The sequence below is a fragment of the Zonotrichia albicollis genome, chromosome 15 (assembly GCF_047830755.1).
Source record: "Zonotrichia albicollis isolate bZonAlb1 chromosome 15, bZonAlb1.hap1, whole genome shotgun sequence".
NCBI classification, from domain to species: domain Eukaryota; kingdom Metazoa; phylum Chordata; class Aves; order Passeriformes; family Passerellidae; genus Zonotrichia; species Zonotrichia albicollis.
This window is the reverse complement of record NC_133833.1, coordinates 11,981,412-12,007,897: the sequence shown is the minus strand read 5'-3', so window position 1 is coordinate 12,007,897 and position 26,486 is coordinate 11,981,412. Positions and strand designations below refer to the sequence as shown.

The window sequence follows — 26,486 nt, the reverse complement described above, 5'->3', positions numbered from 1 at the left end:
CAGGTTGAGAATTCCAGGAGCTCTTCATGTTACATTTCAACTGAACACAGCCCAGCTCTTGCTACAATACAGCAAGACATGATCAGAGATTTATGTTAAATCATGGATTTTGCAATTAAAAGTCTTCCACAACATGAAAATAATGGATTCCTGCAGTGAATACTAATGTCAGTCGAGCTACCAATGTCAAAGTTTCAGTTTTTAATATTTCATTTTATAGTACATGAAAGCAAAAAAGCCTCCTAGACTGAAGTTGACTTACAAGCCCTCAACTTCCCCTTGACTTCCATCCTTTGCTTCTGTCCCCACTCTCCTCTATGACCTATCAACGTTTTAAAGCTCAGGATCACCCTTGCTGCAAGGCTAGCAGAATTATTTGCTGGAGTTTGTCTTGCTCTGTCAGTATAAACCTGCTCCTGTATCAAACACGGGTGTAGGATCCCTAAAATCCCAGTCCTGTGACACCTGCCATTCTTAGCTTCCCTTGGCATATTGGTACCTTCAGTCAAAAAAAAAAAGGTACCTTAAATCAGTGTCTCCATTTTTATGTTTTGAGTTTTTGTGTTTGGTGGAACCTTGCATTAATGTTCAGACAAATGCCTATTTCCTCTACAGTTTTTACTCCATTTACACCCTTCAGACAAGAAAACCTTAATTTTTTTCTCCACAAGAAGAGAACTCCAGTATAAAATACTTCTAGCAAATTTATCAAAATCTCTCAGCACTTCAGGCCAAATACTAAGTGCTCTCTTAATTAAAACACTGAAACTAATCCTCATCCTCAATCTTCAAAGGATCAACTAAGCCAGCAAATACACAAACATGACATTAAGAGAAACCATCTAGCAACTTCTTTCCTTGGACTTAATGTGCATTTTCTGTATATAATTTCCTAGGAATTATGCCATCTCTGTAAACTCAAGATGTCAGCATAAACACAAATAAATTCTACCAGCTAAGCTTTGGGTGCTGCCTCTGCAGCACCTCTCTAAGGGAGCTGCACAGACACACAATAACAAAAACACAGTTCCACCTTTGACTTAAATTCCTTATTTGCTTTTGTATTAAGAGAAATCAGAGAATTGCAGGTTGCATATTTTGTGCAATTCAGCTAAATAATTTCCTTAAGGCAAGAGAATATGTAGTTTTTGAGGCAAGACTGACAATTGAGCTTTGCTTTGAAGACAAGACTAGAAAAAAAGAACATTAGATGAATCCCACTGTAACGTAATTTTGGGTTTTATAACCGGTTTGCAAAGGAAAAGGACAAATTCTTGAAGTTAAAATTTTTATTGTGCCAAAGCCTTCCTAATTTTGAACGCAGTTTAACAGATTCTTTCCCCATTGTCAAAGTTCCAGTCTGTACAATGAATGTGAGCTCTGTGATGCCCTCCCACCCAAGTGAAAGAAGTTGGGTTGTTATTCCCTGACTGTGGCACTGATCACGTACAACAGCTGGCTGCAGAGATTTTATGGCAGTTCCAGAGTCCAGAGGACACAGCACTGCTCTTAAGACACTAAGCTTAGTCACAGTGCACAAACATTCAGATAAATGCAGTCAATTCAACTTGGACCTGAAAATGCTCTTCTGAAGATGAACAGCTGCAACACCTAGCCCCAGGATTTAAGTTCACATATACTGAATATAGATCCTGTAAAATATCAAAATTAAGGGTACAGTCCCATTTCTACTCAGGTTCTATAGTGTGTAGCCACAGAAGTAAAAAGGTCTCTTGGCAGTATTGCTGCCATTGGTACCAAAGCAGCTTTAAACAGCAAAATTAATTTATCATAGAATTGCATACACTGGATAGATGCAAAAAAAATTAAAAACAAAAAATAAACTCAGATAAAATCTGATTTCATTTGTAATCTTAATCTCCAGTGTTTAAAATACTCTGTTCAAAACCTAACTAAGCAGCCTCAGCATATCCAAAATGTGCAACAGTTAACACTTCAGAGCTCACACCTGTAAGGATGTTACCAGGAGTCAGCAATGAGCTGTCACCTGTTGCTTCTCAGTAAAACAGTTTTTAGAAATATATATAATCTTAGATCATTTCTCTAGGGCTCCTATTTATTTGCATTATACAGAGCATCCAATTTCACTTTGAAGCAGCAGTCTGTTGAAGTCTCCTGTAGCACACAAATTTATGGGTGATTTATTTTCTTGATACCAAGAAAACTTCAAATTTTGTTTTTATTACCTGCAATGGAAAAACGTTACTAAGTTTCAGTTTTTCACTTATTGCTCCCACCACATTAAGTAAATTTCTTATCTCCTGGGGGGCAGAAGGCCCCACTCTGAACCTTGCAGGCAAGCCAGGATTTCAGACCCTGAAACAGACCCTATAATGAAACTCCATCCCCTACCCTGCTTCTCTTGGTGTGTCCCCATGTTCTCTCTGTCTGTTCCTCCACCCCACATTTGCCTGCAGACCTTTGGCACCTTACTTTGACCCCTGCAGTGGTGTAAGGTCCTGCCAGGTAGCAGCTAAAGAACCAGGGTGCAAAGGGGTCTGGCTGAGCCACTTGTACCCCACCACCTGTGCAGGAGACACTTGCTGTCACCTCATCAGCAGGAACATGTGAGCTGGTGACAGAAGGAGAATGGTTCTGCTGGCTGACCTGGCACAACACCTATTCCTGCCAGGCTGTAGGGATCTGGGCTGGAAAGTACCCTGGGAGTGCCCCACTGCTGGCAGCCTCCAACATCTGCTGTGGAACCAGAGACGCCATTCACCTCCCTCAGATGCAGCAGGCCATGCAAGGCTCTCATACCTTCCTTGTTTAAGCCTAAGAGGCTACATCAAGCTCACACTTACCTTCTTTTAGAGGTGTTTTTGGAGGAATATTTTCCTTGCTATCATGCTGGAAAGCTTTGGAAGGATCGAAGCGCTTGATGCCCTGTACTGCACCCAGCTGCTCCTGAAGCTGCCGGTTGGTTTGCTTCTCCTTGGCCAGCAGTGCACGCAGCTTGGACACATCCTAGGCAAAACCAGACTTGCAAGTTAAAGAATGTGACAAGATTCTGCTTCATCATTTACTGAGGGAGCCATTTTGCCTAATGCTAAACATAGAGACAATGACTGGTGGCATTAAAACCCAAACATGCAGGTGTAGAGAAACCAACAGCACGTACAGGTACTGTGTAACACCAACAAGCAGTATGGCAGCCTGAAATTCGGCAGATGATTTATTAAGTCTAGGACCCCCCAAAATGGTAAGGAAAGCCAAGCTAAGAGTAAAAGTATTTATTTGTACTGCTGATCCCTCTGTATGTTGTAAATCCAGTCAAAATAAAACTCTTGGCATTTCTGGAGTCTGGTGGTTTATTGTAATCCGTTTCGTGCAGAGAATTTAAAAACTAAGAATTAAGTAGCTTGCAGGACTAGTCTATAAATATTTAGAGTAATTAACAAAGGCACAAGCACATTAGTAACATGCAGATTTCTAATTTTTCATTTCACAAACCTGTTTTAGGTGGACATTGTCTTCCTTCAGCTTCATAACATGCTTGATTTTTTGCTTCATGTTCTGGTGGCCAAGTAGTTTAGCATATGCATCACTCAGTTTATTCAGTTGTTCTTGGGCTGCCCCCTGCTCCTCTAGGAGAGCATTCTTCTCTGCTTCAAAAGCATCTAGTTGTTGCTGAAATACATTTGAATGTTTTAGAAATCTTGCAACTAAGCATAACTTTTTATTGAACTGAAATCTACCAAGGAAGATTAGTTTGGGAAAGGGAATAGCTGGCTCATTGGATAGTAACTCAGGAAACCACTGCAGAATAAATGCCTCAGAAGCATATTCACCTCTCAAGAGTAGAATTTGAGCCAAGTGCAGAAGTCTTATGTCAAGAGATACTAACAAACACCTACTTCACAACACACCTGAAAAGGCTTCACTTTGTTATGTAAATCTTCATACAGTTTACGCCAGGTCTGGATCTCTTTGTTTAAGGTAGAGGTCACATCTTCACTTATGGTTTTCCTAAAATGCAAGAAGCAGAGTTTGGTTATATTCTTTGTTAGCTCTCAGCACTTCTTCCCAATAAAACTTGGCTGTGCCATCATATGCAGTTTGAGAAAGTCACCTTGATCTTTCTGCTTCAAGTTCTCTTTTCAGGTCTTCAGTTCGCTCCTCAAGCTTTTCCTGAAGTTCAGTCATCTGTGCAAAGCAAGACTCTTTTGTTCTCTCCATTTCTGCTTCTTTTAGTGCAAGCTTGGTCTGGACTTCTGAAAGCATCCTGAAGAAGATAATTTCTTAATGAGCCTTCCATTTTTACTTTTTTTCTACTACGCTAAACCTAAAACCCACAAGTAACCATGGTTGAAAAGCTGTTAGCAGAACTGAAATAAAGGTTTGCACAAAAAGTGCCACAAAGAAAAACTTGATTGCCTTCTGTACTTGGGTTAAGATGAACAACATTTTAACCTTTTTCTATAAGGATGCAAGCAGTCCTTTTGAAGCAAAGACAGATCACATTGCTCATTTAAGGTTGTTCAAGCCAAACAGCTTTTAGCAGGGATGGTTTAGTAGTTAGGCTTTTCATGGAGAGGTTTGCTCAAGCAGGAACTAATCAAGACTGTTCAGTGTGGATATATCAAAAAAGCATTGACCCTCTCTTCAGCCCCAGCTGAACAGCTTTGCTCCATCCCTTCCCTGCCACCTCAGCCAGCAAACAGCCCTTCAGTTTTTCTTTTACCAGCTCTAATGAGAACCGGAGACATTAAGCAGGTGGGAGGAAAGCAAGGGCAGCATCTTAACAGCACAGAAGCATAGAGAACATGGATCACTAAACTGCTAGACAGTCAGAAGCACGTTCTCAGCTACTGGCCTAACACCACTTCCTGGGTGTTGTTTCTCATCAGCTGCACTGTGATGCTTCATATTAGGCAGAGAGAGGACCTCAGTTATATCATCACAGTGCAGCATCTCATGGATGATTAATTGGCATCTGCTAGTGAGCAGAATTTGAGCTGACATCATTCAGACTGGAGTGGCAGAGAGTGAGTTGTGCATTAACCATCTGCTTGTCATCCCTGGGGATCTCATTTGCAGAGCAGCCACTCTAACTGATATTTCTGGAACAGACAATATTCCTACATATTTCATTCAAGTATTGTCCTTTTCCTCCATGTTCCACGTATAAATAAGAGTCAAAATACCTGATTGGACAGACCAGTTTTCTAATGCATATACACTTAATGAATTTTGTCTATCAGTATTTTCAACCTTCTGCACTGGGAAAAGCAAGAAACTTCAGTTTACACAAAATACTGATCTGACCTTTGAGAGCATCACATGAGGTTCTAGTTAGAAAGGCAAGCCTCAGTTTGTATTCTTTAGTTTAAGAAAAAGTCTATCTGTGTAGTACCTTGCATATTCTTCATTTGCTTTGTTTTTAGTGTATTCTGCTTCTTGAAGCAACTGCAGATTCTCTTGGCCTGCTTTTTTCAGGCTGGCAACTTCTTCTCGCAGAGAGGAATTCTCCAGTTTCAAACAGCAAATTTCTTCAGCTGATGCTTTCTTGTAGCTGGTATTACAGTACAAATGAGAAAAACCTTGTTACTTCAGGCACAATACAGATGGAAATGTTCACACCTTACAAGAGCAATACAAACTTGTGCTAGCAAGTATCAAAGATGGTATAACCTGAAGATGTGGCAGTGTACAGGCACTGATAAATCCAAAGGTAAGAAAGAAACCACAACATGGCTCCATAAAGCCATAAGCAAAAACACTATGACAAATTCTGTGGTACAGATATTACTAAATTTTGTAGGTATTTTAAAACATATAGGATCTACTCTCTTATTTTAAACAGCAAAGCACCTACTGTCTGTAGCTGGCATTTGGAAATATCCCACTCCCTTCATGGGTGACACACATACCCAGTAATAACAGTATCTCTTTTTATATGCTTTCTATACCTGAGTATTTTAAGTACAATAATTGCAGTAGCTGTAGGGAACTACTTCCAATTCAGTGCAAATTTTGAGTCTATATAAGTCTTTTTGCAGGATATTTCATTGTCAAGAACACCATCACTAGTTCCAAATGTTTGTGATTCAAGACCACTGAACTCCTCCAACTGGTTACATTTTGGAAGAAATAGTCAACTTCTTGAACTAGATCATGATACTGTGTCACTATACTAGCCTAGTACTCAGGAAATAAATTCTTAATGCCACCAAACACCATCATAAAATCCTCTGCTCAAATGCCATGCCAACACTCACATGTGGCACACAAATGAATAGTACATTTTATTGTCATATTAGAGATAATGCCTGTCCTATACATTAATAAAACCTAAATACCTTTCAAAGTCAGCAGTAACCTTTCCAAGTTCTTGCAGTGTATTGCTGTGCTCTTCTTGGATTTTCAATACATCACTGCTATGCATTGCCTTGATTTGCTCCAACTCCGTGTTCTTCCTGAAATAAAAACTCAGCATTGCACTCTGCAGAGAAGCATTTGTGAACACATCACCAAATGCTGCCATCAGTAACAGAAAGCTTGAAGCAGCAGCAATGAATTAATTGTGACAAACCAGTAACTTCTCACATACTAAAGCACAATCTTCACAACAGGTATTTCTAAGGATTACCCCCTCCTCTTATTTTCCAGGGAATCTATAGAATAGACTGAAGATCTAATAGTAAGCATAAACAAGAAACAATTGGCTTGAAAACATTTTTGTCATGCCTTCTCCAGGACAGAAATAGCCAGTACAACATGCACAGATCTTATTCAGCACAGCAAAGTCAGAGCACTACAATACCAGCCTTTCAAGCAAATCCTAACTGGCTTTTTTATTTTACATTACAACAATGTAAAACTGACTCAAATTATTATTGATACTGACTCAAGTTACTAGTGCTAGTGATTAGATCTCATCACCATCAGTAATTAACAATCAGCAAGAAATAACTTCAGATTTGCTCAAGTCTCTAAAACCTGAATTGGGCTCAGAAGTTCTGCTTACACTACTAACATTTTTCCTTTCAAAGCTTGAATTATAAAGTTTCTTCCACAAACCCTTTCAATTCTTCTTCCATCTGTGTGAGTTCAAGGCCTTGAGATTTGATTTCTTGTTCCAGTCGCTTCACCAGCTTTTCAGCTTTCCTTTCCTTTGCATGCAATTTATTCAGCTCCTTCATGGTACCATTCAGCTCTTCTTCCAGAAGATGTCTCTCACTTGTTACTTCATTTTCAAACTCCAGTAACTTCTGCTGCATTGATGCAGATGACTCCTGCATGCCAGAATACCACAGATTTTAAAACTACCAGTAGTGTCTGGGTAGTTAAGGGTTAATGTGCAGAATTTAAGTTTCAAATCTATGGGAAGAACCAAAACCCCCATCCCACCAGGAATGGTTCTTAGACCTATTAGATCACACAAGTTCTGCAGGCCAGGACACACTTTGCCATATTAATGATAACCTAATCTGTGGAATGCACATCCCATATGCAAACAACAATTTTTAGAGCCAGTCCTTGGGATTACCATCTATTTTTAGACTAATTCATTGCCTGTATTTACCTTCTCTTGCTGCAGCTGAGAGATTGCCTCCTCATGTTTCTGAAGGAGTTTATGGTGTTCTTGTTCCACCAAACCAATTTTCTTTTTCAGGTCTTCTATTTCAGCATTCATACTCAGGAACTGTCCTTTGGCCTCAGATGATTCCTTCTCTGCATAGAAAAATTGTCAATAAAACAAAATCCCTTTTCTATCTTCAAATAGACACAATGTACATTAATCATAATACTTCTATTCTATCTTTGTTTTACCCTTGCCTATCTAGGGAAACAAATCCATACCTACAACCCATCTGGAAACTACTCAAAATTGGCTTAGGGTAACCACTTCAAAATCATTTTAACAGCAGGAGTGTTTGGACCAAGCAACTGGCCTACACCAGAAGAGCAGGGAAAAGCAACTACATGAGTTCCCCAAAGATTCTTCCACAAGCCAGCACACAGAAGGCAGCTGGTACAGAAAAGTGAGTACATGTCTCAGATTGCAGAGCTGCTAGAGTTGGGAGAGGAGGAGTAAGGAGGTGAAGAAGGATCCTTGCCACATTCCCAACACCTCTGTGAATCTGTGAACAAGCTGCCAGCAGTGAATTCACACAATATTACACTGCTTCTCAGTGAAGAGTAAGGAACAAGATCATCTTAGTGTTCACCTCTCAGATTAAAGCCACTCCTACAATTTTCATTGTATACTACCCAAGTCATCCTTCATGGAAACACCAATTCAGACTAAAAAGATGTCAGATGTGATTTTCCTGTTGTTAAAATGCCTTGGTGTTTCTAGCTGGAGCTCAGAGACTTGACTTCTCATTTAGAACAAACCAGTCTAAACTGACATTTTAGAAAACACCTGTTTGAGGTGCTTTAAGACATGTGAGTGATCCCACATATGGAACAGTGTACAAGAACAATTACCTTTCTCTTGTTGAAGCAGTTGACACCTCTCATTAAGTTCTTTCATCAGTTTACATGACTCTTCCTCTTTTGTTTTGAGAGTATTCCTCAGGATCTCAATATCTTGGTCTTTCTTACTCAGTGTCTCCTCCATCTGGGCAACTTCTAGTTTGTATTTTTCTGCTGTTTCTGCAACACTACTGTAGAAGAAAATTCAGGCACTTGTTACCACTCAATTTTGTTTGTAAGCTTATACATCAACACAAAGGTAAATGCTTAGGACTGTTGGTTTTCAAGAGGAAAACTGCCTTCTTGAAAACAATTTGTTTTTACCTGAGCTCTGTAACATACTCCAAGAGTTTCTCAGCGTCAGACTTTTCTTCAACTTTCTCTCTCTCAGTAGCAGACCTAAAACCAGACAGATTTTACGACAGATACATTTAAACAAATCCAGAGTTAAGCAGTAACACATACTTTTCATCTCCTAGTTTAGCTGAAAAATTGATATTGGCTCTAAGAGGTGATTCTACCCTTTTTTCATCCTTGTTCCAGATTGTTGTGTTATTGTAGTAATGATGCTGTGCCACATTTTGCCACAAGCAATATGCCACAAACACAATAATGCATTAACATAATGCAGTTTTTTAGCAAATCAGCACCTCCTCCCTTTGTGACCTGCACTACCTGCATTATTACCTTTGTGTATTTTCACAGTCAAGTTTGGCACAATTGGCACTGCAGCACAATCTGACATTGAACATGGCTGGAAGTTCATCCCAGGTCACTGTCCTGAGCAACAGGCTGCACATTAGTGCACTGTTCCTGGGCAGCACAAGACAAGCTTTGGGCAGAATAGCAAGTGCTGAGTTAGAAGCCACTCTCTATCTACCTAGAACTGCTGAAACCAAGAGACCCTGCAGATGTCTTCAGAGCACGTCTGCACCAAAGCAGCTCTGAAGGCACCACAATGGCTCTTCAGTGCACTTCTCTGGAAGACATCAATGTGTTCATCAAATTCAAGCCAAATGCCTGCTGAATTAGGATTTCAGCTCCTGCTCTAATGCATTTCTATTCTTGCTTATTCCTGACTTAGTAGTCTAAAGGGCCAGAAATACCCCATCCATACAAACATCTTCCTCCAACCTGAACAAGAATTCTTTCCTAAAGACTTGTCTTTGCTCCTCACCCCATACCCAAGAAAAACCCACCCACACCACACTGGAAGACAAAGGCTTTACACATACAGTTTGTATTTTGAAAACTGGCTACATACACTAGAGAAACAATGTTTCTAATGGTAGCTTTATCACACCACAGCAGTTGTTGAACTTCATTTCACTATATTTATTTCCAAACACTGATAATGTCTGTTCCTTCTCAGCAGAGAGACAGCCTTGATTTTGGTTACTACAAAGGATACGCATGGAAATGCAGCCAGGTCACCTAATTCCCTTCGTAGTACTTACAATTTTTCTTGTAACTGTGCTACTTTTCCTTTTGAATGCTCTAGATTCCTCTGCACTTCCTGCAGCTTCATTTCCATGTTTTCCTGCTTTGCCAGTGCACTCTGAAATAAAACCCAAACAAAATACAGCATATTAACATTAAAATGAGAGTTAGTGAATAAAAAGGCATTGAGGGAGACAGTAGTGAAATAAAATTTAATCATCACTCCTGCTTAATGATAGCACCAGCTACTATGCTAAATGCGATTGCAGGTACCCCTCTGTAAATATATCAGCCACTTGTTAAACAACAACAACCACCAAGAGCTTCAAGCTATACTGAGGATCACTAATTTTATTCCTGAGCAGCCCAGAATTACTGTCCTGTACAAATGGTCATACCTTTTCCTTAGCATCCCTCATGTTTCTGAGCTTCATCAACTCCATGCACAGGCTGCTCATTTTCTTCTGCACACCATCTTCAGACAGCTTGTTAGAAAAGAAGATAAAAGTGTAATAAAAGAAGAAAAAAAGTGTAATTCCTTCCTATGAATTGCTGTTCACACAACTCTTTTCAAGTGTTCCCCTCCCACTCTGTGTTTGGACAGGGGGGGCACAAGATCCCAAAGCAGACATGCTTTACATCAAAACACCTGCTGATCAGCAAGTAAAGCTTCCTCTTGCACAGGAAGCTCAGTAACAGCAAAGGCAAAGCAAAGTTGCATTTATTTGTCTGAATACCTTTGACTTTAATAGCTCATTGCTTCTTGTTAACTCCAGCAGCTGCTTCTTCAGGCATGCAACGTTTGCTGAAAGAGAGGTTTTCTCCTGAACTGCAGCACTCAGCTTTGCTTCCATCTTTACAAGATCTTCATCCAGAGCATGAAGTTTTTTGTCCTGCTCTCCACGTTCTCTCACTAATGCACGAATCTAAAATATGAGGTATTTTCTTTATTTCCTACTATCATTAGTTTAGCCAAGTAAATCACAGGCATAGGTATCCAAACTTTATTTTAATTCAGAACATGGATCAGCAACTCATTCACAGGAAGGAAATAATCACCACAGTTTCCCATTATCACACACCATACAACAGCAACATTTCATCTGACTTATTTTCTGCTTCCAAGCCAATACACAATGTAAAAATTAGAATAGTCTTAGGTTTAATGGGCAATAGAAGCCAACTCTCCTTTTTGGCTGTGACAGACAAAAAGGCAGAATGTGACATTTGAGACATAAGGCACCAATTAGCACACCAAAGGGTATTGATGCAGTTCAGGGTGCCTCTTAAGCATTAAAAGTATGACAATTAGTGAGCAAAACATTTCAGCTAGAGAATGTTCAATAAAACAGAATTTTTTGGGGTAGCCAAACAGAGGACTTAGTTCTGTTTTTGAAAAGACTGACAGAACAGTTGATTACAATCAGCAGGAAATAATGCAATTCCATGAGCTTTGTACACCCATAATATCTGATAATCTTTCTTTTGCACAGAGCTGTTTGTAAACTACTTGTGCATTGTCTGATGCAAAAGAGGCCAATTCTATCAGCTGGTATTTTTTATTATTGTAAGGGGGAGGAGACATGACAGAATTTGACTCACATAATTGATTCATACCTCCTTCTCCAGTGCCTTCTGCTTCTTTTTCTCTTTCATAAGGAGAACATCTTTTTTTGTCTTCACAATCCCATTAGCAGGCTTTGGAAAAGAGATGTGTTAGAAATCTGTGGCTTCAAGTAGCTGAACACAGTTAAATACAAGAATTTGCAGAATTTCATCCTACATCATCAAGCCTCACGAATCTAATTAGCATGTCAGGGATATAATTTTTCAACCTGTTAAGCTATTAATCTTGAAATCCATATGCCAGCATAGGACATTTCGAACCTGTACATGCAGTACCCTGTTCCTTTCACCACCAGGTTTCCACTCTGCCTTGCCCATCCCCTGAGAGCAGGAACACCATCTCCTTAAAAAGGAGTCGCACCATACTTACATGGTGAACAACTGAAAAAGAACAAGAGTGTAGCATCAAAAATAACAAGCTGCTTTCTAGTCCCAAGTTAATTATCACATGATTCCCAAGGATGCAGCAACTTCATTTTTCCTGCTTAGGTCTTAAGGAACACAGATAAAACAATATCTTCCATATTCCACTTGGGTAGATTAATGACAGTTGCATGAAGAGGCTGCATTGCTTAAGCAGTCTGAGGTTTAGCTGGGATTTAACAGAGCTACAGACACCACAGCCGAGTCTTACTGTTGATCCAAGAGATGTGAGTCTCCTTGCAGCCACTGGGGTGGGCGCACTCTTCTCACTGCTCAGATTGGTCTCACCTGCAGAAGGAAGTACAAAGGAACAGTGAAGGAAGAGGGAGTGCACACACACAGTGAGGCAAATGCAACAACGCTATATGAGGTTAATCGTGTACAAAAGACAACATTCCACCTGTTTGTTAGACTATTAACTTCACAACTCAATACCAGCTACTTTTTTATTGCAATCAGCCAGTTCAGTATTGCTCATCTGGGCACTTGGCCAAGTTAAGAGACTACCAGGTGATAGCTTCGATATTTCCACTTCTGCCAAGATTCCCTGCCATGATACAGATCCATAATGTCAGTTTTGAACTGAGGGATGCTTTAGATATTAAATAGGCATATCTCTAAACCCTAGGTTAATAAGTAGTTTATTAGACCTCCAGAGGCTCCCCTAATTAGCAGAAGCCCCATATAAAGCTCTTTTTGCTAGATTCCAATAGATGTTTTTACAGCTGTTCCTTTGAGCTGGAAGGCGGGCAGTGAGTCTCTGCAACAGAAACCAATTTCTGAGCAGCAGAACAGTAACAGCGCTAACAACTACAACATCTAAAGATATCTTACCATTGTGTGTTCTATGCAGTTTGTACTTACTCTTCTGCTTCCTAACCCCTTGGCATGCTTCAGCGGACAGCAAACCTCCCGCTCCACCTGATGGCTTAACGTTACTGGATTCTTGCAAGGGAGTACGTGCTAAAAATGAGATTTTCAGAACAACAGAGAACAACGAAGGCAAACGACATGGTTTTCAGCTTCGATGAGACTGATCACACATCTGGGGTAAATCTACAGCCAAAATCTCACTATGAGAGACGCGTACATCAGCAAAAGCTCTCGCTAGCAGTGCCTCAGCCGCAACAAGCTCTGCATGCTCCTCTTACAGCGCTGTACTACAGAGCCAAAGGCCAGTAAGGCTTAGCACCGCTTTAGTTACTATGGACATGATACACGTTCACGGCTGTATTCGGCAGCCAGGGCTAGGCACGAAGTCGGCACCTACTGCCTTAGAAGGGGGCCCCCGTAAGAACTCAGAGCCCTGAGGGCACCGCGCTACGGGCGGCTGCTCACAGGAAAGGACACCCTGAGGCCAGTCCCGGCTCTCTGTCCCGCCGAAGGTCTCCCCGCTCCCTCCCCTCACGTACCGGCGCTGCCATCGCGGTGCAGGGGGCGGCGGAGCGGCGCGCGCGCGGAGGCCATGACGGCACTGGGACCCCGCGGACCGGCGTTCAAAGGGGCCAACGGCCGCGGCGTGCGCCGACCAGCCAATCAGCTGCCGCCGCCCCGCCCACCTCGGCCAATCGGAGCGCCCGGCGCGGGGCACGCGCGCTGCGGGCTTGCCGGGGGGCGTGGCCGGTGGTGCGCGTGCGTGGGGCGGGCGCGGGGAGCGGGGCCGGGAGCGGTGCGGGGCTCCCTCACTGTGTGGGACTCACTCACTCCGTGTGTGCGGGGCTCGGTGCGGATCGCGGAGCCGAGCGCTGCCGCCGTGTCCCATGTCGGCTCCGTTCGAGGAGCGCAGCGGGGTGGTGCCCTGCGCGACGCCCTGGGGCCGCTGGTACCAGACGCTGGAGGAGGTGTTCATCGAGGTGCGCGTCCCGCCGGGCACCCGCGCCAAGGACGTGCGCTGCAGCCTGCGGAGCCGGCACATCGCCCTGGCCGTGGGCGGGCAGGAGCTGCTGCAGGTACCGCGGGCAGCCCGGGCAGCGGGCGCCGGCCCGTCCGACGCGTAGGCCGCGGGGCACCGGGGGGCACGGGCTCAGCTGGGTTATAAAATACCTGAGATCACTGAGTACAGCCTGAGACCCAGCACTGCGCTTTCCTTAAACACCTCCCGGGACTGTGGCCGCGCCACCTCCCCGGGAGCCCGATCCGAGGTCTGGTCACACTCTCTGTGAAATTTCTTCCTGATATCCGAGGTCTAGGCATACTCTCTGTGAAATTTCTTCCTGATGTCCAACCCAGACCTGCCCTGGCACAGCCCAGACTGTGTGCCCATGTGCTGTCATTAGTCGCCTGGGAGAAGGTTGGCACACCTGTGCCGCCTCTCTGTTCTTTATGCCAGGTTTGATACATGAAAAATGGCATTCACTGGAAACAGTTGTGTTCACTGCACGAGGTTTTACAGATGGTGTCTGCCCTCCAGTGCATGGAAAGAGAGCTGGAGAGGGGTTTCTTACAAGGCCATGTAGTGATGGGACAAGGAGGAAAAGCTTTAAGCTGTCAGAATACAGTGTTATATTGGCTATTAAGAAGAAATTCTTCACTGTGCGGGTGGGGGGCCCTGGCACAGAGTGCCCAGAGGAGCTGTGGATGTGCCATCCCTGGAAGTGTTCAAGGCCAGGCTGGATGGGGCTTGGAGCAACGTGAGGTAGTGGAAGATGTCCCTGCCCATGGCAGGGAGCTGGAATTAGATAAACTTTAAGGTCCCTTTCAATCCAATCCATTCTGTGATTCTATGAAAAATAACAATACAAATTCACATGGATTTTAATGTGAATGTTGACAGCATTTCAGTGCACAGCTTCAATTGCTCCAGAAGGCAAAAAAAACCCCAAAACCAACCAAACAACAGCAAAAACAAACAAAAAAAAAGAAAAAAACCCAACAACAAAAAACCAGCCTAAAGACAGATTTACTTTCACATTTATAATGAACTGCTTATGCTACCTGTATCCTGCACCAGAGCTAAATGTTACTCCTGACAAAAACTCTTGCATTTTCATGATAAGATTATTAGAAATGGCATTTCCAGCTGAGAAACACAAGCCTTTTCAATGACTCCAGAAACTAAAACAAGGTATTTAATGCTTCAATTAAAAAATAATTGTGTAATAAACGATACTTCTTTGACAGGCTACATGCAAGTGTATACTTGTAGGGCCAGATCACCCTATTTATTTTCAGCAGAATACAAGGTGGTTAAGTTGTGAGTAAAACTTCATAAATCAATGTGAACTGGATGCTGAAAAGGTTTCACTGATTTGTAATATTGTACCTGTCTTTTGCAGGGTAAACTTTTTGACTCTACAGTAACTGATGAAGGAACGTGGACCTTAGGTAACAATCTGCATCTGAAGATTATAAAGACAGTAAAACTTTCCAGTAGACACTGCAGAATAATTTACCCTCTCTTTATTAATGGGAAAGATTACTTTCTTCCCTTAGCTTTGTAAAAAGGCAAAGACATTATTGCTGGATTAAGGACCTGAGGTTTTACAAAAGGTTTAATCTAAGGTTAATGAGAAAATGCCACATCCTGGAAGGTCCTAATCAATTGCAAACATTTCCAGGTAGTGAGAAGTTTTTTGCAAACCTTTATTTGAAGGTAAACAGTTATGGTAGATCCATGTGGTCTATGACTCTCCATAATTACTACTTTTTATGCATTACATTTTTTGAATGAAGGACAAAATCTACAGTCCAAGAGAATCAGAAAGAAATTTTAAAATCACACTAAGGTTCCTACATATAATGAGGAAAAAAAGGATGTTGGGCCATTGTATCATAAGTACTGTAAAGTATTCTGAATATTTTGGGGTTTGACAGTCATATTTGTGGACTGTGCCTCTCAGTGATTTAATGTGAAGGGTTTTCTTTTCCATTTAATATTAATATTAAATATTTATTGATAATTTATTAATTTCAGCCATTAAAATTTACAGTGTTAATACACATTGTGAAGTGAAACCCAGTGTTTATCAGTACACAAATAATCTTCAAAATACATTTCTAATGCTGTATTTATTCACTTCAGTAGAACTGAACACCCTGCACTTCACATTTATTTTGAAACATACTTTCAATATATTCTCTGTGGCCATACACACCATCTGTTCATATGTTGCTAAAACTTAGTTCTGGCTTTTTGTTGGTAATAACTCTCTGTACAGCCTGACCTTAAATTTCTCATTATTGCCTTAGCAGAGGTGTCTATATTAGTAGATTAAATCTCTGTTGTGAACATCTCCAGGAGGTTACTTTATGTTTTCAATAGAAGCACTTCTGAACTGTGTTTAATCCCTTAAAACAGCTTCAGCATTTTACAGGCCAGAAGGGGAGAGATGACAGTACAGGCTGTCTTTGCCTCAGCCTTTTTTCTTGTTAATGTTTATTTATTTATCAAGAACTAGGTTGGCATTGGCATTAAGAATTTAAATTACTTCATATCTTATGCTTGTTAATGTTGAATTCACCAAACCAAGAAAAGAACCAGCACATAGGACTGAGTTTAACGTTGCTCTTTGTGTTTTCATTCAACAGAAGACAGGCAGCTGATACGAATTGTTCTAATGAAGACAAATAGAGATGCTGGAAATTGTTGGACCTCTCTGTTAGAAAATGAATATGCTGCTGACCCTTGGGTACAGGACCAGATGCAAAGGAAACTTACACTGGAGAGATTCCAAAGAGAAGTAAGTTAAAGCACCATAGTTACTCCTTAGATGTTCTGTTAGCACACAGAGGTTATGGCCAGGAAAGCTGAGCAAATGCCATGGAAATATATGCTTTAGTTCAATATCTATAAAATGCTTATAAGGTTTTATCATTGTGCTTTGAGGAGATTATTCTGTCTGCACTTTGTCTGCAGGGTTTGTGATAAGTTCAGGTGAGTTTGGAGGTGCTGTTGCTGTTTTAGTAATTGCATCTTCCTTACAACTTTTCACTTGTTAGGCTACACACAGCTTCTATTATCTAGAATTATGACAAAGCCATACTTAGCATAAAATATGAACATCAACTCTGCTGGATATGCTTGTTTATAATGTAAGATGGAGTACAATAGTTCACTGAAAAATGTTCCTTGCACTTTTACTAAAATTGCCTAAATTCTTTTGCTCTACCTTTGGCGCACAACTATTCCTGTACATGTCTGCAGAGGTGTACAATTACATTTTACATACCAGCTGAATCAGCAGGCTATGTACTGCAGCAGAGAACAGCAGTTTTATGAACCTTGCTATCCATCAGTGCACATACTTAGATTTTCAAAAAGCAGTTTCAAAGGACACCAAAGAGATCTTGTTCTTAAGATCTTGTTCTTAAACTTTCCTTAAAATTTCTTTTCTGGCAGATCTGACTACTTGCTAAGCAGGAACAGCATTACAAAGTCACTTAAGCAGCAGGCAACCAAACTATGACAATTCAGAGTTTGTTGATGCATGTTCCAAGAATTTCAGTGCTGTGTTAAATGTATGACAAGTTGATTGTTATATGTTTTTGTTTCAATGGCAGAATATTAACAAAAAGCAATTTAGTTTTTTTTTTCCTTTGTGGGTTGTCTGGGATTTTCTAAAGCATTTTTATTCTACATAATTTACTTACTAAACAATTTTTAATTTTACTTCCATCAGAACCCTGGGTTTGACTTCAGTGGGGCAGAAATTTCTGGAAACTACAGCAAAGGAGGACCAGACTTTTCTAGTCTTGAAAAGTGAACTTTTTATATGTGACCCTTTAGACAAATTACATGTTACAGTTAAGGACTGGAATCATGTAACTGTTGAAGACTTCAGTGATCTCTTCAATGGATTGTTGTCAAAATTACTTCAGTGAAAAGAAAGAAGATCTTTTCCAGCAGACTGAAGACAAAATGTTACCAGCTGATTTATAAGCTGTGATAACTTTATGATACTAAGGCACAACCTATAGAGAAAGGTGTACATAAAAAAGTAATGTCTTTAAGCAGAATGTTTGGTTTTTTTCTTTTTAGAAACACTATAGTAAACAAATCAGTTCTAAATCTACAACTTGTCTTAATGCAAGGATATCTTCTTATTCTTGCTTATGTGCACTTGGGAAGGAATCTCCCCACGCACCAGGCTGGGGCTGATGTGCTGGAGAGCAGCTCTGTGCAGAAGGACCTTGGGGTCCTGGTGGACAATGAGCTGTCCCTGAGCCAGCAGTGCCCTGGGAGACAAGAAGGCCAATTATATCCTGGGGTGAATCAGGAACTGCATTGCCAGAACGTCAGGGTGGTGATCCTGCCTCTCTGCTCTGCCATGGTGAGGCCAGATCTGGAGTGCTGTGTGCAGCTGGGCTGCTCAGGGTGAGAGGGACATGGAGCTCCTGGAGCGAGTCCAGCAGAGGCTGTGGAAGGGATTGAAGGATGTCCCTACAAGGAAAGGCTTTGGGAGCTGGGGCTGTTCAGCCTCTAGACGAGATAGAGCTGAGAGGGGACCTCATCCCTGTCTGTCCCTGTCTGCAGGGAGGGCTCAGAGCAGGGACCAGACTCTGCTCCATGGTGCCCAGCAACAGGACAAGAGGCAATGGGCACAAACCAACCTTTGTTAGGACCAACCTATTGGATGTGGGAGAGAACTCAGTACCCGCAGATGAGGAGAAGGAGCAAGTGATTAACACCCTCTTTGCCTCAGTCTTTAGTGAGAAGATGCCTTTATCCTCAGGACAACTGTCTTCTTTGGTTGATAAGATGGTGTGAGGGAGCAATGCACAATGGTCCCCGTTATCTAGGAGGAGGCAGTCAGAACTGCTGAGCCTCTTGGATGTCCATAAATCTGTGGGGCCAGATGGGATCCACCCCACGATGATGAGGGAGTTGGCAGATGAGCTTGCAATGCTGCTCTCCATCATTTGCCAACAGTCCTGGCTCACTGGTGATGTTCCAGATGACTGGAAGCTGGCCAATGTGACACTCATTCACAAGGGGGAAGGAGAATCCGGTAATTGTAGGCCAGTTAGCCTGCCCTCAGTACCCAGTAAGGAAATGGAACACTTTATATTGAGTGCCATCACACAGCACTTACAGGATGGCCAGGGCATCAGACCCAGCCAGCAGGGGTTTAGGAGGGGTAGGTCATGTTTGACCAGCCTGGTCTCTTTTCATGACCAGGTGACCTGCCTGGTGGGTGCAGGAAAGGCTGTGGCTGTTGTGTATCTGGACTCCAGCAAGGCCTTGGGCACTGTCTCCCACAGCACACTCCTGGAGAAGCTGCAGCCCCGGGCAGGGACAGGAGCACTCTGTGCTGGGCTCAGAACTGGCTGCATGGCCAGCCCAGAGTGGTGGAGACAAGTGCTGCATCCAGCTGGCAGCCAGGCAGCAGTGGTGTTCTCAGGGCTCTGTGCTGGGGCCAGCTCTGTTCCATATTTTTACTGATGGCATGGATGAGGGGATTGAGTCTTTCATTAGTAAATTTGCAGATGACACGAAGCTGGGAAAATGTGTTGATCTGCTGGAAGGTAGGAGGGCTCTGCAGGGTGACCTGCAATGGTTGGATGGATGGGCAGAGTCCAGTGGGATGAAGTTTAATAAACCTGAGTGCCAAGTCCTGCATTTTGGCCACAGTAACCCCCTGCAGTGTTACAGGTTGGGGATGGTGTGGCTGGACAGTGCCCAGGCACAAAGGGCCCTGGGGGTATTGGCTGACAGCCCACTGAACAGGAGCCAGCAGAGTGCCCTGGTGGCCAGGAAGGCCCACGGCTCCTGGCCTGGATCAGGAATGGTGTGGCCAGCAGGAAGGTCATTCTGCCCCTGTACTTGGCACTGCTGAGGGCACACCCTGAGTGCTGTGTCCAGCTCTGGCCCCTCAGCTTGGGAAGGACGTTGCGATGCTTGAGCGCATCCAGAGGAGGCAACGAGGCTGGAGAGGGACTGGGAACACAAATCCTGTGAGGAACCAGAGGGAGCTGGGGGTGTTCAGCCTGGAGAAAAGGAGACTCAGGGGTGACCTCAATACACCCTACACCTCCCTGAAAGGTGCCTGTATTCAGGTGGGAGGTGGTCTCTTTCTCCAGGCAGCAACTGACAGAATGACAGGACACAGCCTTAAGCTGTACCAAAGGAAATACAGGTTGGATATTAGGAAAAACTTATTTATGGAAAGAGTGATGATGAATTACAAAGGTCTGCCTGGGGAGGTGGTGGAGTCACCATCCCCAAATGTGTTTAAAAAGACTGGATGTGGCACTCAGTGCCATGGCTTAATTGAGGTGTCAGGGAATGGGCTGGACTCAACGTTATCTTGGAGGTCTCTTCCAACCTAGTGATTCTGTGATGCCTGTGTTCCACCTGGACATGAGGAACAAGTTCTTTCCTGTGCAGCCACTGTGCACAGGAACAGGTTTCCCTAGGATGGTATGGAGTCTGACTTACTGGAGTTAATCAAGAAATGTCTGGATGATATCTGGTGTCATGTGCTCTGGGATGACCCTGCTTGAGCAAGGAGGTGGGACCAGCTGATCCCACCCATGGTCCCTTCCAACCTGACCCATTCTGTGATTCACTGCTGAAGAACAGATATTTTAAGATATTCAGCATTTTCTCATGTGGTTCCTCCTACACAGCCTCAACCTCTTATAAAAATAAACTGGGAAAAAAAAAAATCTGCATTATGTCTTACCTCCTGCCTGAAAATTTTTCTCCAGGTACTGTTCAGGTGTAAGTCACATTTATAGGCTTCCTACTAATATGTTTCATAACATACACTACAGGAAAAAAGCTACTTAGTTAAGCACATTTCAATGTTTAATTTAAAGGTACATATCTTGAGACAGGACAATTAGAATTGCACACTGCATCCTCTCCCAGCAGGCTGACCACACCTTTGAACCACTTTGCACAGGTCAGCACAATGCCCAGGCAGCACTGACAGGTGTGACAGCCACTTACATGTTTTGCAGTGCAATCACTCCCATGAGCTCATGAGAGGATTTGATTTGTCCAGTAGAGAGCTTTGGTATGGAGTCTTCTGTGAAAGCTTTAACTACTTTGAGATATGCAAAGAATGGTTTCCACCTCAGCTGGTACCATCACAGGGAAGGGTTGGCTGGCCAACACCTCATCCCACACTGACCTCTCCTTCTCCACTCCATCAGTCCATATCACAATCAGCTTTAACAGCCTGTTGCCAACAGCCTCTGTCCCACAGTGACGCAGAATTCAAGAGGACATTAGCAACTCTCCCAGAATCTCTTTTCATCTAACATACAATAATACACTCTTATTATTCACTTCCTTGGTAGCACTAGAAGCATGAATGTCTCAAATATTGACCTGGTCTTCAGAACAGTTGTGTTTTACAAAGCTTACCATGTAAGAGATCAGAGTTGAAGCCATCTTCAGTGTTTCTCATCTGGATTACTCCTACACAGAGGCCATGGGGGGAACTAGCCCTGCTCCTACTGTACCTGTAACAATGTGCCTGTTCAGTATCAGCATTTACCTCTAGTACAGCAAAACTCTGGAAAACTAATGTCAGATTTAGGGCATGACAGGGTTACATGTGACCCCGTTCTTTGCCTTAGTCCTTCATTAGGTATCACCAAGTTTTACACTCAATGAGAGTGGCATCAGCAAACTACAGCTCTTACAAAATACTGCAATTACTGATGCTGTGCTAGTGACTGTCTTTGCTAAAGGAACACAGTAAAGTTCCTCTGTTCTCCTGCTCTACCTACCTGACACATTCAGTGGGTATCACAGGCTGCTGTTTAATGTGTCTGTGGAAGGAGGCCAGTGCCCATCCTGGCAGGAACACGTGGACACAAAGTACTGCCCAAACAGCACACCAGGTGAGCTGGCAGGCATTTGCTGTTGTCGTCAAGATTGAGTTGGATTAGTCTTTCTTTTCTTAACACACTGCAGCACTCCACTACTGCACATCAGATTTTCCTAGTATTGCATAATCCTCAGAAAGTGAACCAGGTTTTAAAAATTAATACCTAATTCAGCACCTGCAGTTACTGTAAACTGAGGTTAGATTACACAAACTGCTCTACAAACTCTAAGGTATTAAAATCCCTTGTATTGGGATTGTGTTATTCCACTGACTAGTGAACAGTCTACCAAGTAAGAATGAAAACTGACACCACATACTGAATTCATCATGAAAAGAACTGGTATTTGCTGGAAGGATCTTTAGTCTGAAATGTTACATGTTCTTTCCATGAGTTGAGCTCTTCATTATTAAGATCACGGTTCAGACTGTTTCTCAGATATCTGTGTGCCTGTTGACAAGGTCACAGGATGGTCTTCCCATTTTATTGTACTCCTGTAAAAAAACCCAAACAAACCAGTCAACAGAAATGCTTTCTACAAGAGCCAAACAAAGCATGAGATCTTAATATAGCAAAACAGCAAGATGGCTGTTAGAGAAAAACGTGTAGCCTCTGGAAGTAAAGTCTAGGTAAGAAGTTTACCATTTTACAGAGTAAAACAACAGTAACAGGAATAACTGAATTACAGATTTTAGCCTTCACTAAGCAGTTCTACAAGTAAAACTGTATAAAACTGTCTGTTATAAGTGGCTTAAGTGAACAATTACAAGAAACTCCTTCTAACAGGCTGGTTTTCTTTTTGGCTAAGAGCAAGGCAAAGGTTTTTTTCCCCTTTTCCAAACTTTACTTCACATTTTAGCGTGAATGTGGTCCCAATGTCTGTAGAACATTTCTGTTACCACAACACATATAATTTCTTTCTCCAGTGTTCATACATTAATTGGGTTGTCCCTTCTTTAGGTACAGCACTGGTCTAAGCATGAACATGAGAACAGGCAACTACACTTCCATGATTCCAGGATGTAACCTGTAAGACCCTGGAGATAGTTAACAGCTAATTTTACTTCTACATTATCAGAAGTTGATTTTACAGATTTTACAAAGCCTTACCTACTATGAGGTGGTCTCTGGAATGGTAGGAAGGTGTGCTATTCTGTAGTAGCTGTGTTTAAGCTGCCGAGCTGTACGTCCAGACACAATCCATTTTAATTTCTGCACATTTGGTTTGGAACACTTGCTTGAGGAATATTCTCTAAGGCACTTCAACACCAGCTCCTTCCAGAAGGTCAACTCTCTGTTGCTTATCTACATAACAACACAGCATGTCCTATGTTAACAACTAGCTAAATCTTTACTTTGTACATGTACTTTCAGCTTCTTCAACAAAATAGGCAGCCAAATATCCCAGGCCAAATGAAAAAAAAACCCAACAAAACATCACGAGAAAGCCACAAAAGAAACCAATATGCCAATGCACCTGTTCCTTCCCCACTGTGTAGACCCTTCCATGCACTTTGCTTCCACCCTCCCCTGAAATTTTATCTGCACATACCTTGGAATGTAACTGTAGAAATTCCAATGGCTCTGTCAACTCCAGCAGTTTTTGTTCTTCTATCTCTAGTGCCAAAATAGACAGTGCCAAGACAGAAGGCTGGAGAGAGAGAAGATGTTTTTAGACACTGCTTTGCTAAGTTTCAGCAGTTTAATTTTCTCTGAACTTTGAAGGTCTTTACCTTGGCTTTAGAAAACATGATTCTGCAGTGACAGGCCTTAAGCTGGGTCTCAAGTCTCTCAAAATTAAGGTATTTTCTCCTGTAATAAGAACAGATGAGTGAATCTAGAGGAATGCAAGACTGATCAAGGCAACATCACTCTGGGAACTCAGAGAAGCAGCAAGAATGTTCATTATCTAAACAAAGGCCTCATTTGTCCCAGAACTTCTGGGGTTACATTCAAACAGGTGTTCAGTTTTGGCAGCCTCAATGCCAAAAATAAATCTTGTGTTACACTGGGGAAGAGTTGCATTACCAAAGCAGGCTTAACAAAGAATTTCAGTGCTTACTAGCAAAAGGAATCTTTTTAAACCAGATTTTGCAATCTTTACAATGAGGCAATACTTCACTGCAGCATAAGCAGAGATTTATTATACCATCATTATTGAGCAAGTTTGGTTTTCAGCTCAGAGAGCAATACTCCATTCAGGCAAACAATATTTAAAATTACAATAGTATTAAACCACAGATGCTCACATTTATGACAATTACAAGTAGGGGGATAAGTTTGTGGAATTTTTAAAGTATAGAAAAGCCAATTACTCAAGCAATTTCCCTGCTTATTGTTCTACATCATACATTTTCTGGTCTTAGGCAGTTATAGCAAAATCAGGATTAGTTATTGTACCTTTCACAGCTTAAATTCTCATGAATGAATGAATGATAGAGCTGTAGAAATTGGAAGGCAGTTATAGCTTTGACTTTCCAACCCAATTTCTCCAGTATGATTTTCTCCATCCTCATCATATCAGAAACAGTGAATCTATACTGGCTGATTCGGATTAAATCAGTGGCCAAGGGCACATTCCTTTCTTCTTCTGATGCCTTCACAGCCAAGTAGAAGCAGCTGAGTCCAACACAGCCCAAGTGTTTAGGCTGTACCTAAAGAAAAGTAAATTATTTTTAAAGAAGAAAGCCTCTGATCAGCTATTACAACATGCAAGTATCAAACTGTAGACATCAATCTATTTCATCAAATAATTATGGGGGATGAGGAGTTGTTTTGTTTTTTGGAGACTGAAAACTAAGTCTTTTACTGTACGTTACTATCTTTATTTAACTGAACAAATAAACAGTTATGCACTGTAAATTGCATCTCATTCTTCTAAAAAGCAAAGACTGCAGAGCAATTTTGATTGAGGTAGAACTGACTTGCTAATAAAGTTCTAAAATAGCCTAATAGGAAGGTTTTAGGACAAAGTATTCTACATGGTGGGTGATAGTAAAATATTGGGCGATTACAACTTTATTTTAACTATGTATACAAACATATATATGTACATGTATATATAAATGGCCTTATTTTATTCCCTTATTTTATTCCCTGATTTTTACTGCCTCATCTGGATTCACAAGTCTTTGAAATCATAATTTTCCCATCCATTCCATCTAGCTTTCTCATTTTTGTTTGAACACACAAGCAAAACAAGCTTTTGTTCTTGTCCAAATTGTACAATGGTAATCCTGTCTTGTTAGACAATTTAAAACAACTCAGGTCAGCATGTCACATCTGCATGGGAGAGTGCAGTGCTAACTGATGTCTGACGAGATTTTAAGTGTTAAACAGCATCTTCATATACACAGGGTAAATTGATAGGCTGAAAGAAGTAATTTAACTTTTTTTGTATCTATGCAGCAGCACAGGCAGTCTGTGTTGGTCTAAGCCATTAACATGTCCTGTTTCCCAGCCCATGGACATTCTTTAGTTTTTCCCTTTCCAGAGGAAACCTTTCTTAACAATACCAAAATCTGAACGGAGAACACAATTTTTTAGCTCTGCACAATCATAAACCTCTGGAAGGAGCTTAACCTTTATCTAAACCCAAGACATTCCAGTTTCGAATAGGAACTAGGCTGAGAGCTTATCCTTTAAAAAGCCTTACCTTCATTTTTGACAGGAATCTATCCAAGAAATTCACGGCTAGAGAGAACGTCTCGGTGTGGAAGCCAAAGAACTGAGTCAAGCTGAGGAGATCCTTCACCTCGAAGTCTCGCAGCCGTGCTGTCATTCGCAGCCCATTGTCGTGGGCAGCCTCGAGCAGCCGGAGCCCGGCGGCGCGGGGCTGGGCCCGCAGCTCCTGCTCCAGCATCGCGGGCAGCTCCAGCGCCGGGTCCCGAGCGCCGCCGCTCGCCAAGGTATCGATCATCTGCGGCGAGAAACAGCCCGGCCGGTCAAACAGCTGAAACGCGGCAAACTCACCAACCCCTCACAAACTCTGCGGCCGAGGTGCGGCAGCCCGGGCACACGCTCGGAGCGCCCCGGGGCACCCGCGGCCCCGCAGCCCAGGGGTGTGAGGGGCACGGCGGGGCCGCGCCGGCCGCGCCTCCCGGGACATGCCCGGGCCTGCCCTCACCGCCGCGGGGCTCTGCCGGCGGACGGGAGACCTGCGCGCTCCGCCGGGGCATGCAGGGGCAGAGGGACAGAAATACAGAGGGACAGAGGGACGGAGGGACAACGCCCACCCCACGGAAGGGACGGGACAGACACGGAAAGGAGACGCCAAACGCGCAGCCGGCGGGACGGGAGCCGGCCGCGCGCCCTTACCTTGTCTGTGCGGCCCCGCTCCCTGCCCGGGAGGGGAAGGGACGGACGGGCTGGAGTGTCCGGAGGGGGAGCGGGGCCGGGCGGTTGGGGCCGGCGGTCGGGCCGGGCTCTGTCCGGCCCCGCGGCACCGGCGCGCACCCCCAGCCCGCGAGCCGCGCCCCGCCCGCGCAGTGGCGCCCTCTGGCGGCCCCGCCGCGCCAGGCCCCGCCCCCGCCAGCCGGCCCCGCCCCCTCCGCGCCTGAGCGGGGTGTGTACCCGCGCTTTCCATCGGCCCTTGGCCATTGAGGGACCGGCCCGGTGTGTCCCGGCCGCTGAGGGACCGGCCTGGCCTGGCTATTGAGGGACCGGCCCGGTGTGTCCTGGCCATTGAGGGATCGGCCTGGCCTGGCCATTGAGGGACCGGCCCGGTGTGGCTCGGCCATCGGGGGACCGGCCGGCCACTGAGGGACCGACCC

At 43.2% G+C, this 26,486-nt stretch overlaps 3 protein-coding genes across 4 annotated transcripts; 1 reads left to right on the top strand and 2 right to left on the bottom strand.

The window, feature by feature from the left end:
* Positions 1 to 1,087: 1,087 nt before the first annotated feature.
* On the bottom strand, positions 1,088 to 13,500 carry HMMR (hyaluronan mediated motility receptor). 2 transcript variants are annotated; one of them, XM_005483553.4, is made up of 18 exons: positions 13,347 to 13,500; positions 12,799 to 12,897; positions 12,146 to 12,222; positions 11,503 to 11,583; positions 10,623 to 10,811; positions 10,284 to 10,370; positions 9,903 to 10,003; positions 8,770 to 8,844; positions 8,458 to 8,636; positions 7,550 to 7,698; positions 7,045 to 7,259; positions 6,324 to 6,440; positions 5,378 to 5,536; positions 4,094 to 4,246; positions 3,891 to 3,990; positions 3,475 to 3,651; positions 2,826 to 2,988; positions 1,094 to 2,207 (listed from the first exon to the last, which is right to left on the bottom strand). In XM_005483553.4, the coding sequence occupies exons 1-18, from the start codon at positions 13,399 to 13,401 to the stop codon at positions 2,188 to 2,190; spliced, it is 2,196 nt and encodes a 731-aa protein (XP_005483610.3). In that variant the 5' UTR covers positions 13,402 to 13,500; the 3' UTR covers positions 1,094 to 2,187. The 2 variants fall into 2 exon arrangements, with proteins under 2 accessions (XP_074408516.1, XP_005483610.3); XM_074552415.1 differs by lacking the exon at positions 12,799 to 12,897 and having other exon boundaries at positions 1,088 to 2,207; positions 13,347 to 13,486.
* A 59-nt stretch (positions 13,501 to 13,559) lies between these two features.
* NUDCD2 (NudC domain containing 2) lies at positions 13,560 to 17,889 on the top strand. The gene is made up of 4 exons (XM_005483554.3): positions 13,560 to 13,883; positions 15,210 to 15,258; positions 16,462 to 16,613; positions 17,553 to 17,889. The coding sequence occupies exons 1-4, from the start codon at positions 13,695 to 13,697 to the stop codon at positions 17,634 to 17,636; spliced, it is 474 nt and encodes a 157-aa protein (XP_005483611.1). The 5' UTR covers positions 13,560 to 13,694; the 3' UTR covers positions 17,637 to 17,889.
* Positions 17,890 to 20,665: 2,776 nt separating this feature from the next.
* CCNG1 (cyclin G1) lies at positions 20,666 to 26,275 on the bottom strand. Its single transcript, XM_074552417.1, has 7 exons — positions 26,032 to 26,275; positions 25,370 to 25,633; positions 24,115 to 24,368; positions 23,448 to 23,526; positions 23,267 to 23,365; positions 22,825 to 23,019; positions 20,666 to 22,208 (listed from the first exon to the last, which is right to left on the bottom strand). The coding sequence occupies exons 2-6, from the start codon at positions 25,631 to 25,633 to the stop codon at positions 22,828 to 22,830; spliced, it is 888 nt and encodes a 295-aa protein (XP_074408518.1). The 5' UTR covers positions 26,032 to 26,275; the 3' UTR covers positions 20,666 to 22,208; positions 22,825 to 22,827.
* Between the last annotated feature and the right edge of the window lie 211 nt (positions 26,276 to 26,486).